The 14,959-nt window shown below is 37.2% G+C and overlaps 1 protein-coding gene and 2 pseudogenes across 1 annotated transcript; 1 reads left to right on the top strand and 2 right to left on the bottom strand.

Moving 5' to 3' along the window:
• Positions 1 to 313: 313 nt before the first annotated feature.
• LOC106336434 lies at positions 314 to 4,561 on the top strand (annotated as a pseudogene).
• A 3,207-nt stretch (positions 4,562 to 7,768) lies between these two features.
• On the bottom strand, positions 7,769 to 10,905 carry LOC106330349 (annotated as a pseudogene).
• Positions 10,906 to 12,143: 1,238 nt separating this feature from the next.
• On the bottom strand, positions 12,144 to 14,522 carry LOC106333621 (probable E3 ubiquitin protein ligase DRIPH). The gene is made up of 7 exons (XM_013772044.1): positions 14,192 to 14,522; positions 13,899 to 13,998; positions 13,447 to 13,816; positions 12,886 to 13,367; positions 12,756 to 12,806; positions 12,603 to 12,675; positions 12,144 to 12,532 (listed from the first exon to the last, which is right to left on the bottom strand). The coding sequence occupies exons 1-7, from the start codon at positions 14,397 to 14,399 to the stop codon at positions 12,359 to 12,361; spliced, it is 1,458 nt and encodes a 485-aa protein (XP_013627498.1). The 5' UTR covers positions 14,400 to 14,522; the 3' UTR covers positions 12,144 to 12,358.
• Positions 14,523 to 14,959: the final 437 nt, after the last annotated feature.

The following is a 14,959-nucleotide window of genomic DNA, read 5'->3' as shown; positions in this document are numbered from 1 at the left end:
CGTCAAATCTTTGTAATGCAAATTATTTAAAACTTTTCAAGTTTGTAAACTAAAATTGTGTATTTTTGAAATTAAACAAATATTTAGAACCTCTAAATTTAAAAGGATTTAACCAAGTTTGTGATGTACTCGTATATCTATATCAAACCTGAAAAATTTCAAACCGAATCCGAACCAAATTTTACAAATATCCTAACGAGAATAAATTTCATACCTCCAAAAAAATTGAAATCCGATTAAACCTAACTCGAATCCGACTGGACATCCAAATGTCCAAGTAAAAACGTTGTGAAGTTCACTTTCCCATAAGCATATGCATATAGCCATATTTTACTCAGAATTTATTAAGGCTAAACCCTCTGAGACTTCATCAAACGACACAGTTTCACGAAGCAATGACATAAACAATCAAAACGACATCACCTGATTCTGTCGTAAACCTTCCTCTTCACTTCCCTCGTCAGGAATGATGTACGCCTTCCACGCCTTCCCTGTAACTTTGTTCAAAACGTTTTTCGAAAATTTTAGTATAAAATTATTTCCTTACACTTGGACTATAGCTCAGCGACTGTATTCTCGGAGTAGACATAAGGTGTTCGATAAAATGCCTGAGTGAGTTTTCAGATACTCTTTCCTCCAAAGTATCCTCTACTGACTTTGATGTTCTCCGTTGCAGACTTACTTGCGGTGTTACTCATCCCCAGAAAGCTATGGAGAATGCAAATTTTAAGCATTTTTTAACACTGTTAACTTAAGACAGGGTAAAAAAACGGAAACTTTTGCAAACCAAGTTGCTCTAGTTCAATGGGTTTTGCTCGAGCAAGAGTATCGATACTCACTCTGTATGTACCGTTGTTGCAGCTGCTTATAGTACTCAGGTCATTTTATTTTTCTTTGTTGTAATTTTAGCATGTAAGAAGAGTCAACCACAAACTTGGTAGTTATCACTTATGACCGTCATGCTACCGTCTTCATTGCAAAGAATTCAAATTTGGCTCCCACTAGCGTAGACTTGGACTCTTGATTATTATCTAGACTTTGACCTGTATTATTAATTTACATTGCATCTTCAGAACCACTTGTGAGATGATATCCATTGCTAAATTTTTCCACTTTGCAAGTTTCATGCTCTTGAAACTATGTGCACCATCCTCGCTTTTTTAACATTATCTCTCTTGTTAGGAGAATCATGCTGTCAGACGGATACTCTGCTTCAGGGGCAGTCCTTGAAAGATGGGCAAGAGCTGGTTTCAGCTTTCAATATCTTCAAGCTCAAGTTCTTCAACTTCAAGAACTCCAGAAAATTGTATCTTGGTGTTTGGTACAACAATTTGTATCTGAATTATGTCCAGGACAGACCCGTCTGGATTGCTAACCGTGACAATCCGATTCCTAGACGCCCTGGAAGCCTCATGATTGACTCTCTTGGCAGACTGAAGATTTTAAGAGGAGGAGCATCAAGCCTACTGCTTAACCTGAGTTCTACTGAAAGCACTGGAAACACTACCCTCAAGCTGTTGGATTCCGGAAATCTCCAGCTCACGGAGATGGGTCCTGGTGGATCCACGAGGGTTCTGTGGCAGAGCTTTGATTATCCGACTGATACTCTTCTCCCTGGGATGAAACTCGGTTTCAACGTCAAGACCAAGAAGAGATGGGAGCTGAGATCAGGGCTAAGTGATACTTTACCAGCTTCTGGATCTTTTGTATTTGGGATGGATGCCAATATATCAAACTTATTGACCATCTTGTGGCGTGGAAAAAGGTATTGGGCAAGCGGCCTCTGGTTCAAAGGTCGTTTCTCCTTGGAGGCATTCAACAACTACGAATCGGTCTTCTCTTTTAACTCAACAGAGAGTGAACGCTACTTCATGTTTTCAGGTTTTTGCGTATAAACAGGCTTGACAGAGAGCTAGCACATGTCCGTTGCTCTCCTTTCACTTTGACTAAAGAGGTCAGTTCCAGGGATCGGCATAGGCAAGATTACAGCGGTCGGTATGAGAAAGAGTACAGGGATTGGTATGAGAAAGAGAGCAGAGATGGGTATACGGATCAGTATGAGAGAGAGTACAGTGATCAGTATGGGGGAAAACCCAGAGCTTGGTATGAAAAAAATTCCAGCGATTGTTATGGGAACAAATCCAGGGATTGTTTGCAGGCTGGATGCACAGTTCCTGATATGGCACATGGGTTCCTTAACTGCAATCCCTTTCGCTCTACCTATTTCGAAAAGGCAGGACCAGCTTTACCGGGCAGTGGATCTGTGCTTAACGAGACTGGTGGAAGACTTAGTTCAGCTGATTGCCATGTTATATGTCTGCAGAACTGTTCTTGTGTTGCCTATGCCTCAACCAATGTGGATGGTATGGGCTGCGAGATATGGACTGATCCCTGCAAGCTGTGGTATACTGATCCTACCAACAACAGGTCGTCTTCTTCTCCTACTTCCAGAAGTATATATATTCGTGAACAAGGTCCGACATGTATGGAAAGTGATTCGGGAAATAATTATCCGGGCTTTGGGGGAGACAGAGACAATGGAAATCCAGTAGTTTGGCTAATTGTTGGAGCATCACTCTTTCTAACCATACTTGTGATTGGCTTCATCATCTATAAGTATAAAGTAAAAGGTAAAACAAAGTGTTACCAGAATCACATTCTTCTCTATGGTGTTCTTACTAACAAGTTCACTTCTTTTGTTCTGTGTGTGATGAATTCCAGTAACTAATATATTCCGCAAAACATTCTACTTTTTACGTGGGAAAATCATTCAACTAAGCAAGGCCGCTTTTTACTTTTCACGGGAGCAAATCATTCAACCAAGTAAGGCGGCGTTTAGCTATCTATGGAGGAAAATCATTCAACCAAGTAAGCCTCTACTGAATAATTTTTTTTGTATAAGGTTAATTGTCCTTATGGAAAATTAAGAATAGTGTTTGTTATATTATTATAGTGAATGGTTTCATTGGGAGGAGGCTTCTAACACTGAGGTATGGTTCAGCAGTAGACCGCGAACTGTTACTGCGTGAATTGGGGATTGATAGGAGAGGCAGGCACAGGAGAAGTGCAAGAAAGAATAATAATGAACTTAATATTTTTAGCTTTGAAAGTGTAGCCTTGGCAACAGATTACTTCTCTGATGAGAACTTGCTCGGTGAAGGAGGTTTTGGTCCGGTGTATAAGGGGATGTTGATAAGTGGGGAAGAAGTGGCGATCAAGAGACTATCAATGGCATCAGGGCAAGGACTGGTGGAGTTCAAGAACGAGGCCATGCTTATTGCAAAACTTCAACACACGAATCTCGTTCAGTTGCTAGGATGTTGCATTGAGAAGGATGAGAAAATGTTGATTTATGAATACATGCCCAACAAGGGCCTTGATTACTTCCTCTTTGGTGAGCTTTTTTCTTTTTAAAATTCCAAGAATCTATGTTTTTGGAAGAAACTGATTACTGAAATGCCAAATCTATTGTGCAGATCCATTGAGGAAAAATGTTTTAGATTGGAGGCTGCGGTTTAGGATCATGGAAGGGATCATTCAAGGGCTTTTGTACCTTCACAAGTACTCGAGATTGAAAGTAATACACAGAGACATCAAAGCCAGTAACATTTTGCTGGATGAGGATATGAATCCCAAGATATCGGATTTTGGGATGGCTCGGATATTTGGAGCCCAAGAATCCAAAGCCAACACTAGAAGAGTTGCTGGAACATTGTAAGTTCTCTCAAGAGTGACCAGAAGAAACAAAGAGAGGGTTCCTTTGATAATAATTTCTTGTGTTTGATATATGTACAGTGGCTATATGTGTCCTGAGTACTTCAGAGAAGGACTATTCTCGGCTAAGTCAGATGTGTTCAGCTTCGGGGTTCTGATGCTTGAAATCATTTGTGGAAGGAAGAACAATAGCTTCCACCGTGACTCAGAAGGACCTCTCAATCTCATAGTTCATGTAAAAGCCAAATCTCTTCTTTCATTTGTTAGCATTTGACGTGTTTACTTAGTCTTTGGATTGTTTAAACTCTGTTTTCAGGTGTGGAATCTGTTTAAAGAGAACCGAGTTGGCGAGGTGATAGATCCTTCTTTGGGAGATTCTGCACTTGAGAACCCTCAAGTGTTGAGATGCTTTCAAGTTGCTCTCTTGTGTGTACAATTAAAGCCAGAAGACAGACCAAGTATGTTAGATGTTGTGTCCATGATATACGGCGACGGAAACAATGCTCTTTCTTTGCCTAAAGAGCCAGCTTTCTATGATGGTCCCCGGAAAAGCTCGCCAGAGATGGAGGTTGAGCAACCGGAGTCGGAAAATGCATCAGTAAACAGAGTTTCCATCACGGTGATGGAAGCAAGGTGAAACTAGAGTTACCATCTTTGGTGTTGTAATAATTTATTTAATCTCAGTTAATGTTTGTAAGCTTAGCTTGCATCTTTTCTATGCACAACGGTAATAAATTGTATTGAGTTTTTTGGTTTTTTAACCAAAAGAAAGATGTTCAAACTATAAACTCTCTTCATGGGTAGGATTTTTGATGACTGTCATATGGTTTGAAGAGATGGAGATTTGGATCACGACCAAGATTGAGCCCAATGTTGTGTTTTGGACCAAGTTCTTGATATGGAACCACAACCACGCACAGAGTTTCGGTTCTATAGTGGTGAGACATAAAAATGTGTGTGAAACCAATCACAAAGACATCTTACTTCATTTGATAAAATGGTTGAAGACAAGTGTTAAGAGATGCAATGTTAAAGATAAAACCAGAACAAATAACCCCTAAATGCTATCCACTTGATTATCGAACTAGTGGTTCTATATTTTTAATACTTATTGCAAAGTTGATTATTTGGAAAATTGACCCTAAAGAAAATTGTTATTAGGTGGTATAATATAATAATAATAAAAAGGATAAATTAAACTGACATATTTAACATTTAGCCCGACAATAAATCAAGTATCCAGTTATTTACATCATTGCTGAATAATATATATTCTAATTGTTCACCTGCTGCATGCATGTACATGTTAGATGCATTATACAAGACAATAGGAAGAACAAATTAGATGACTAAGAAACAGAATAGTTAGGCATCTTAACAACAAGATGACAGGCCTAACTGGTTAACAAAGTTAAACTACAAAATTGTGTTTGGTTATTATGTGAGTTGGTTACAAGTTACTTATTGCGATAAATACTGAGTTACAATATCAGGCATAATGTTATAAGTACACATACATGTTCATGCAGTTTGGAGAAGATGATATTGGTGAAGATGATGTTCAACTATCACAGCTCATAAAAGAATTTTGATGGGGAAAGATGATCTACCAATAAAGTCCATCAAGTGATTTGATTGGAGAAGATGATCTACTGAGGATATATTCACCGAGTAATGGAGACCACCAAACTTTGTTAAGAATATTTTTTACATAATAGACATAAATTGAATGTCACCTACATTATTATTTGATACCCAAGATTTTAGCAAGATATAAAGTTTTATTGATGTTGCATTTGTGAAAACTAATTACTTTGATAGTAAAGAGGACCAAATTCACCAGAAGACATATACTTCATACATAATTTATCAAAACTTTCTTAGTTCAACTAAATCTCTTGATAGAAAATGTTCAATCCTAGTACATTTTTTTTTTTAAACAGAAGTTAATTAAAAAAATTGTTACACTTTTATAGTAAAGAGGACCAAATTCACCGAAAGACATATACTTCATACATAATTTATCAAAACTTTCTTAGTTCAACTAAATCTCTTGATAGAAGATGTTCAATCCTAGTACATTTTTTTTTTAAAAAACAGAAGTTAATTAAAAAATTTGTTACAAATAAGAAATAATTCAAAATTGAAAGACAAGTATTTTTTCAAAATATAGTTGGCATCCATAGTTTTTCTATTGTTTGATTTATGTGCTATTCAAAGATATTAATACCATCAACTCTAGATCAGATAAATGACCCAAAAATTATAGCATCAATTTGTATCAAAGTTTTGTATATTGTTTTTCCAAATTTAACATTTGATTATTTCCACCAAAATGAACAACATCGAAAGATAACATTGATTCTTTTTCTGATATCATTAATTGTGGATGTTATTGATCCATCATAATCAACGGTATGTTTTCTGCTGTGATGTGCACATCTTGAGCATGAAGATATAGCATCCCTTTTAGGACCTCAAAAAGGAAGAAGCATGCAAAGATTTCCTAGCAGTCGTTGTAGGGGATCCATATGGCACAAACTCACAATGTATTATGAAAGAGGAAGACATCGTGAGAAGATTTGGAAACATGGTGTCTTATTAGCGTGTCAGAATTTGCCTTACGCTTGTACATGTTGATAGAAATCATTGACTTGATATGCTTGCAATAAGCTTTGTATATTATGGACCCACAAGATCCGAATCCAATCTTGCTTTTGAGATCATAAACTTTGATGTCCTAAGGAGACTGCAAAGTGTTCTTGTCTGCACTTTCACTTGCATGTACTAATAATATTAGAAACACAATAAATTGTCACATTTGGAATTTTAACCAGCATGAGATACATATTGATCATTTGCAAACAAATCAAATCAAGCTCACCACCAATATATTCTCAACTGCTTTCTAGATTATGTCTATTTTGGCCTTTGATAGACCATGCACGCTAGTGAGGGCTTGGTATAGATTCACTATGAAGTGATAAAACCAATGAATGACTAGTAAACAAGCTTGGTATGTACATAATTGGTAAGCATCATCAAGCCACTACATAAATGATCCCCATCGTGTAGTTTCTTCACATCTCCACCGTCTATTATACCTCGAGCAGTCACCAGCACAAGGATATCAAAGTTAAAAGATGCCAGATCAATATGGATCTTATACACTGGAATTTTCACCAACAACACCAAATCAGCCATTCACAAAATTTATGTAAACAAGGCACTAGAGGTACGATTCACCATAATGAAGTTCACTGCAGTTTCAAAATCTCAGAGATTTGCACAGAGATCCTAGCGATAATCTATGCTGAATAAACCATTGGAGGTATAGTCGACAAAGAAAATAGATAACAAGAATATATCCTTTCCTAAACAGAAACATGAGCACTTAGACGAAATCTGAAGAAGCGAGCAGCTATTGAAGATCCTAGAAGCAGCATAAGATCCTAGAACACTTATTTCCATCTTAAGCTTGTTAATTGCTTCAAATACGCCATCGATCAAAATCACACGATTTCAGGTTTAGAGTTTGTTGGATAGAAATCCCACATCAAAAGTTTCAATGGGACATGAGTAATATATAAAGAACATGAACCATTGTATTTGCCGTCAATTAGTTTTAAGTTGGAAGCTTAGGAAAGATAATATGATATCAGAGCGGATCCACACCCTAATCCATTAATCCGGTTTGGAAAGTGGTTCGAATATTTCTTTAAAGACGCTTAAGACTATAAAACTTATAAAAGAATATAGATATAAAGCTTATTAGACGTATGCATGTTATTCATTCGTGTGGACAATTGCTTAGCAAGAGATTTTAATTTTAGTTTACATTGGAAATTTACTAATTTAAATAGTATATAGAAACGTAGAAAGGAAGGATGGATATGCATCATGATGATACATGTTACACAATTTACAATATATGACATTACAACATATCGTACGTCACTCAAATTTACAACACATCGCACGCCACCCAAATTTAGAGAACGTGAAGATAAATCATTTAGTTACAAACCCTTAAATCATCACCACACCAATTTGATCATAAACCCGTTAGTGCTAACACCAAGGCTGTCATGATTGCAATAAACACTCTCCCTAATATTTCACTTCCTGTAAAACAGACAAAGAAAAAACATGTGTTTTAGTTGTTTGATTCTTGATCATTAGATTGTAACTTTGTAAGTACATACATTACAGTGGACCAAAATTATGCTATTTGGATACTAAAGCCGAAACATACGTTGACGTTGTTTTATTCTTAACAATTAATTAGACTAAGGTGAACCGATAATTTCAAGTCAACCTTTTTAATTTGGTCAATGTGGCTGGACCAGACGATTTTTTTTATTTTATGCAATAAACGCTCTCCCTAATATTTCGTTCCTAACTTATCAATAGAAGTGGAGGTATGGAAGAATAGCATGGGAAAGATCTAACTCAATTTATGGGAACGCGAAACTAGAGAAGGCGCGAGTCAGCACTGAATTAGAGACGCTAAGGTAGGCAATGAAGAGCATGCTTCAATATTCGATCTGTCAGAGCTTTGGAACAGATTGCAAGGACTCGATTGCAATGATTAAAGATCCACAGGTTTGGCCAAACTTCTCAACAGAGCTGGAGGTTATTCAAACACTTCAGATATGCTTTTCGGATTTCAAGATCTCCTACATTCCGATATTGCTGATTCGTTAGCTAGGACTGCTCGATCATTGTTTTTATTGGTTGTTAATTAAGGTTTGGTTACTGGATCACCTCAAGTTTGAGTAATAGAATAGTTATTTGTTACAAAAAAAAAAAACCGAAGACTAGGACCGGTCCATGCTTGCATTCTATACAATATCACCTAACCATAGTGAGAGGCAAGGACTAACCGGAACATATCACGTCATCAGACAATCCCAAATGGTTTTTCAAAACTAAAATGATAAAATGATGCTAAATGATATAATCATATTTCGGACAAGGACAGTCTTTGTATCAGACCATCGAGATTAAATCCGCATAATGCATTTAAATTAAGAAAACTATATACTAACCATTTATAACGCGGAGACTCTGCGAAGCGGAGATCTTATAGTTGACAAGACATTTAGGATAGTATATCTGAGCAAATTCCAAACTAGCTAAGCCGCAGCAGTCATATAAAAATTGGGCTGCAAGTCTCAAGCACGCGGTGCAGTTTCGTGGATCAAGATCAGGACTACACTGGACGATTGCCTTTAAATCATACGAACTTTCCACTTGAGTCACATGTTCTTGATCCTCCACAAAATATGGAATCGGTGATGAGAAGCAGGCTCTGGGGATAAGCTCGTTTATTTTCCCACTAAGTGTTTGATTGGAAACTTTAGGATAACCCGAAGAACTGAACTCAGAGAATCTACCAAAGACAGGTTCATCTTCTTTTCTTTTTTTTTTTTTTTTTTTTTTTTTTTGAATGAATGTAAAATTTATTCAATCAAAACTTTAATTACATCAAGTGCTACTGTTTTGATCTCCATCTACAAATCAATAAACTCTTAAATCTCTACTTTTTTGTACTTCAAAAGAAAATTCATGTAACTCTTGAGCCAAACCACACACTCAAACCTTCCTCAAGGTATTCTTGCCCATTCCCTTTCACAGCTAGAAGCTTCAGTCTTATCACTTTATCAACCCATTTAATCAGCAACAATTCATCTCTTGGTTGTTCTCCATGTCGACGAGCATTACGCTCCCTCCAAATACTATGCAGCAACGCTTGAAGAGTATATCTGATAATGAATACTTCAGTGGATGTGAAACTAGATCTTGATTGGGAAATCAAATCCAGAATCACACTCCATTCAAGCGAGAAAGCTTCCTTCATAATCCCACCTATCAATGACTTCCAAACTTTCCCAGAGTATCTACACTTGAAGAATAAGTGTGGACAGGTCTCCTCTTCCTCTTGGCATAACACACAAACTCCATTTATAGATGAGTTCCACTTCTTCATTCTGTCATAGGTTTGCAACCTATTCTTCACAGCCACCCATAACATGAAAGAATATTTGGGAGGAGATTGTGAAAACCACACTCCTTTATTCCAAGCACACACTGGTTGCTCCTGTCTCATGTAAAGCCATGTCTTCTTTGTAAAGAAAATCTTTGTAAATCTGATCGCATCCTGCCTCCATAAGGGAATATCATCATCCACATTACGTATTCTTTTTAACTCTTCAATTTCACCCTCCACAGTGTTAAGAACAGCCAGTCTATGTCTTCTTTTCCGATGATTGAGCATCACTTCCTCAACCGAAGTATGTTCTATAATACCAAGACCAATTGTACCTCTCACTCCAAGTAGATCTTTGAGACATCCTAGAGAAGACCAAGAATCGTACCAGAAAGATGTATTTCTGCCATTGTGAATTTCCATTCGAATATAAGATTTAGCTATCTCTCTTAGCTTCAGAATCTTTCTACACATCCAAGAACCAATGCTAGCATTATATTTCGTTGACCAGAAGGAGCTTTTCCTTATTAGGTAGCAATGAATCCACTTCACCCATAAGGAAGAGCGAGTAGAGAACAATCTCCATAACAACTTCAAACCAAGAACAATACTGATTTCTTTTAGAGGTCTAATCCCCAGACCACCTTCGTTCTTGGGTAGACAAACATCCTGCCAACAAACCTTCGCCTTACTTGTCTTTAAGTCTGGCCCTGACCACAGAAAAGCAGAGCACAATCTCTCTATCTCATTCAAACAACTGCTTGGAAGTCTGAAAGCCGATAGGTTCATCTTCAACGAGTGTGAAGAAAGAAAAGTTTTAGTACCGAACCATACATTCGTTATAGAATACGAACGTTCCTTTATATATGAGAGTTGCAAGTTTCAGACATGCTCAACGTTGCCGAATGGACACAGTTTGAACAGGATGCTCTACTGATGTCTCCTCTGCAGAGGAACATGCCATAGACTGTGTTTGGGCTAAGACCGGCCGTAGCGTTGGCATAGCTTCCGTGGGAGCAAGGGTCGCGAAGGATGGACAGGACAGTTTCTAGGTTTGATTGATCAGAGCTAGATTTATTGAAATTGTCGGGTACCTGGTCGCAACCAGAGCTCATTTGTGCAGATTGGGATATGGTTTGAAGAGAGAATAAGAAGAAGCAAAACAGGAAAATAGCAAAATGTGTAATGATTCTTGTCATTTTTCTTGATTAATTTGACTTATGAGAAAGAACAAAACAGAACACAAAGAGTTATAAAAGCGAAGAACAAAACAGCACATATAGATGTTTTTTTTTACAATTCAATCATATCAGTAATGTCCACATAAACATGGTAGACCAACTCAAAAGGAAAATCAATATAATAATTATAATTTTAGTTGAATTCCATATTCTTGTATAATATAATGTTTAGTTAACTTTGCAGGTAACAAGTTCTTCAACGTTGACCTTTGATTTTGTGAAAGATCTGAAGCATAACATATTACTTGTATAATGTGGTATACCAATTCAGAGGGAGAATGTATATGACTTTATATTAACATTAATCAGTTGAGTAGGTCTTATTTGCTGTTGTTATTGTAAATCAGATTAAGCCAAAGGAAATAGATAACGTTGACATATTGATAAATGAAAGCACAAGACAAAGAGAGGGAGGATGATACCGGAAATGCTATATCACCCAACAAAAGGGTACGACATCAGATAATGTAGGGTGGACACAATCAGACCTCCGAGTTGACATATTGATAAATGAAAGCCCAAGATAAAGAGAGGGAGGATGATACCGGAAATGCTATATCACCTAACAAAGAGGTACGACATCAGATAATGTAGAGTGGACACAATCAAACCTCCGTCCAAATTTTCCATCCTAATACCGGTCTAAATCTAGAAGGCCATAACTGTTTTGGAATAAATTTTAATAATTTATATATATCAGAAATTATATAATTTATGTATATTAATTTTTTAAAATTTAGTAATCAAAAAAATAAAAGATAAACAAAAGGTAGAAAAGTAGAAAAAAAAAAACAAAATACATGTTAAAATCCAATAATAATAAAAAATAGTTAGGAGATAATTATGAACTATACAAATAATTAGCGCATAGACGGACATTTAGATACCGTATATATTATCGTTTCCATATAGCAATTTTAGTTTGGTATAAGCAAATCCAAACCATATTCCTTATTTCAGTTTGGTTTTAGTCGCTTTGGTTTTACCGAATTAAATATCTTTGATACCGTATAAACCGGCCAGTTTTTATAAAAAAATATCGTTTTAAAAACATTTCACTGATTTTGCTGTCTAGGCGAAACGTGTGTAGACCGAATTTTAGAATGTAAAACCCGACCCAGTCAAAAGAACCAGGTGTTAACTAAACCAAATAAGGAACAAAATCGGCGCATCTTTATTACATTAAAAGGGAGACTGGCTACAATGTGCCTCTGTCAGAAAACGATGCCGTTTTCTCACCCCTCACAAGCAAATCAAAGCAAAAGCAAAGTTCCCATATTTATCCTCAACAAATTACTAAATAAAGAAAGATGCAAGCCCTAGGCAGTCTTTTTATTCATGCTTTCTTCTTTCACAAGAAAAAAAAGTTTTAAAAAGAAGAAAATGATTTGATGATTGGATGTGAGAAGAGCTATTCAAAGAAGTGAGAGCCACTGTAGTGTAGAACCATGACAAACTCAGCACCGGAGCTCCCAACCATGGCGCTTTTCCGCTCAGCAACTGGAGTAGACTGGACCCACCAATCCACCAAGTTATGCAGCTTCTGCGTCGAACACACAGGCTCTTGCCTTAGCCATATCTCCACCTGCAACGTCCAACCAAGATCAAGATCTGACCTTTTAAGAACCAGAGAGAGACATAGAAGAATGAATTACTTGGTCTTCGCTTTGGAGACCAAGCTTATACGCTAGATACTTTTTGACATATGAGACAGGTAAGTTTGCATCTCTGTGAAAATGCAAAAAAGAATCACTATCACACATTGTGAATGAAGTTAATTGTTAAGGAAAAATCTAGTGAGAACTTACGTTCGTATGTAGGAATTGGAGATTTGTGGCAGTAGTGGCCTCTCTGTGTTCCTGTAAACGAACACACTTTACATAATCAGAACAAAAGCTTAAAGGACAAATGCAAAGAAGATAGTAATAAAGTCTTTACTGATTCGCTATTAGTGAAAGCCAAACTTTCTTGTTAATTCCTTCAGTCTTATCTTCTGCTTCTTTAGAAACGGCTGCTTCTGATGCACCATCTGAACTCATATTCCCCTGCTTTCGCGGTCTCAAAACCCGAAAAGAAGAAGCTTTGCCTTTCCCCTTCTTACCAGAGATCTTCCCTGAGGTAGTAGAGCCATTTTCTTGCTTTTCTTGACCATTGTTCTTCAGTTTCTCGCCAGAGACTTCCTCTTTATCTCTACCAAAGCTTAACAGGACATTCTTTATATTTGCTTGAACAGGGACTTCCTCTGTATTGCCACCAGAACTAGATCCATGGCCTTGATCTTCTTTGCCATTTGTAGTTATCACAGTCTCAACATTCAGTGCGGCACCGTTACTCTCCTTACCATTACTCAAGGACTTGACAAGATCATCAGATGAAGCTGGAACCTTTTGTATGCATCCATTAGATGTCAATGCTCCAACCTATGATGCATCACTTCATCTCAATAACAAATATTAAAGAAATTAAAAAGAATGATAATGTAATAAGTTTTTTACTAACCAAACCATTGTCTTGTTCAATGTTGAGAACAATTTCAAAACCATTCTCGCTTTCCACATGAAGCTGTTCCGGTTCCAATGGGTTCTCATTCCTTTTAGGCGCCAGGTTTTTCCTTACACGCATCCTGAAATTCGAAACTAGTGCGCTCGAGCTTTGGTTCAGAGAAACCGCTTCCATTTCCTCCTCAAGCTTCTCACTTTCCAATGGAGTTGGCTCAGGTGAGGTTGATACTCTAGGTGAAGTAGCCGTCTTCTTCTTTCTGGAGTATGTCAAAGATGCTGAAGCAGTTTCAATGGTGGCTGCTGCCTTTACGCTTTTTGGCTTTTGTTTGAAGACCTTTAGCCTCAACTCATCCCACATGTTATCCGACCTGCATTTTATTTGATATTTCATAAACATAAGAGAAGACATGTTTTGAAACTAAAGACTTTGAAACATTTGTATTTGATAACCTGAGTTTATCAAGAGGAGCAACACCAAGATCAACATTGCAGACAGGACAAGCTTTCAGATTCTCTACTACCAACTTTTCTTCTATGCATCTCTTGCAAACTGTGTTCCCCAAATACAAGGAGAAGAAGAACAGGATTTTAATGTCTTTATTACCAGAAAGATGATAACTTTTCTCAATTTCAGAGCTTTTTTTCAAGCAAACACACAACTATCTACGCAGATGAAATAGATACTAACATAAGAACAAAGAGAATGTAACAGGCACAGATTCGATTAAAAAACAAAGGCTCACATGTGTGGAGGCACTCGGAGATGGTGGTGGCACGGTCGTAGAGATTGTTACAGATAGGACAAGAGAAGCATGCCTTCATGTCCTGCCTCTTCGCCTTCAAAACAGTCATCTTCTGCTCCATTACCATATGAATCTCGGATACAAAAGATTCGCTTTTTTTCTTTTCTTTTCTTTTCTTTATGGGTTCACGTAAAGCAGCATGGTGCATGTACTACGACGAAGAAACCAAACGGCCAGACGATAAAGTTTGAAGCTTTATCGTTGATTTCGCAGAAACAGAGACGTGAAAGTTTGAAACTTTTCGTTCTCCTCTCGCTCGTTCGCTCCGGGGAAAACGAAATCTCTGTAATAAGTGAGGGTTTTGATTGTTGGAGGTTAATTTGCTTAATATGTAATTCTTTTTACCAGAGGGGTTGGATTTGAAACTTTTACAAAATTAGAGAGCTCAAAGTGAAAAAAGATTGATTTGGAGGGCCAAAAAGAGAAAGAAAAAACATTTTATATGTTAAAATAGTAGTCATAAGTAGTTTTTTTTTTTTTTAGAAAAGTTAAGGGGTCAATAAGGGAATGGTAGACTCTCTTCTTCTCTCTATGAGATAAAAAGTCGCGGTGGTTCCCTTCCCGAATAGTGGGTATCGTCTCCAGTACACGGTGGTCTTCTTGACGGTGTGTAGCCGGCTTTGTTTCTGGTGATTCACACTCCTTTTGGCGGAACGATCCGGCGTTTGTATCTGGCGTTGTAACTTTGATGGAGTCGCAAGCTGTCTC

This window comes from Brassica oleracea, chromosome C3 (genome assembly GCF_000695525.1).
Source record: "Brassica oleracea var. oleracea cultivar TO1000 chromosome C3, BOL, whole genome shotgun sequence".
In the NCBI taxonomy this organism is placed as follows: domain Eukaryota; kingdom Viridiplantae; phylum Streptophyta; class Magnoliopsida; order Brassicales; family Brassicaceae; genus Brassica; species Brassica oleracea.
This window is presented reverse-complemented; position numbering and strand designations above follow the sequence as displayed.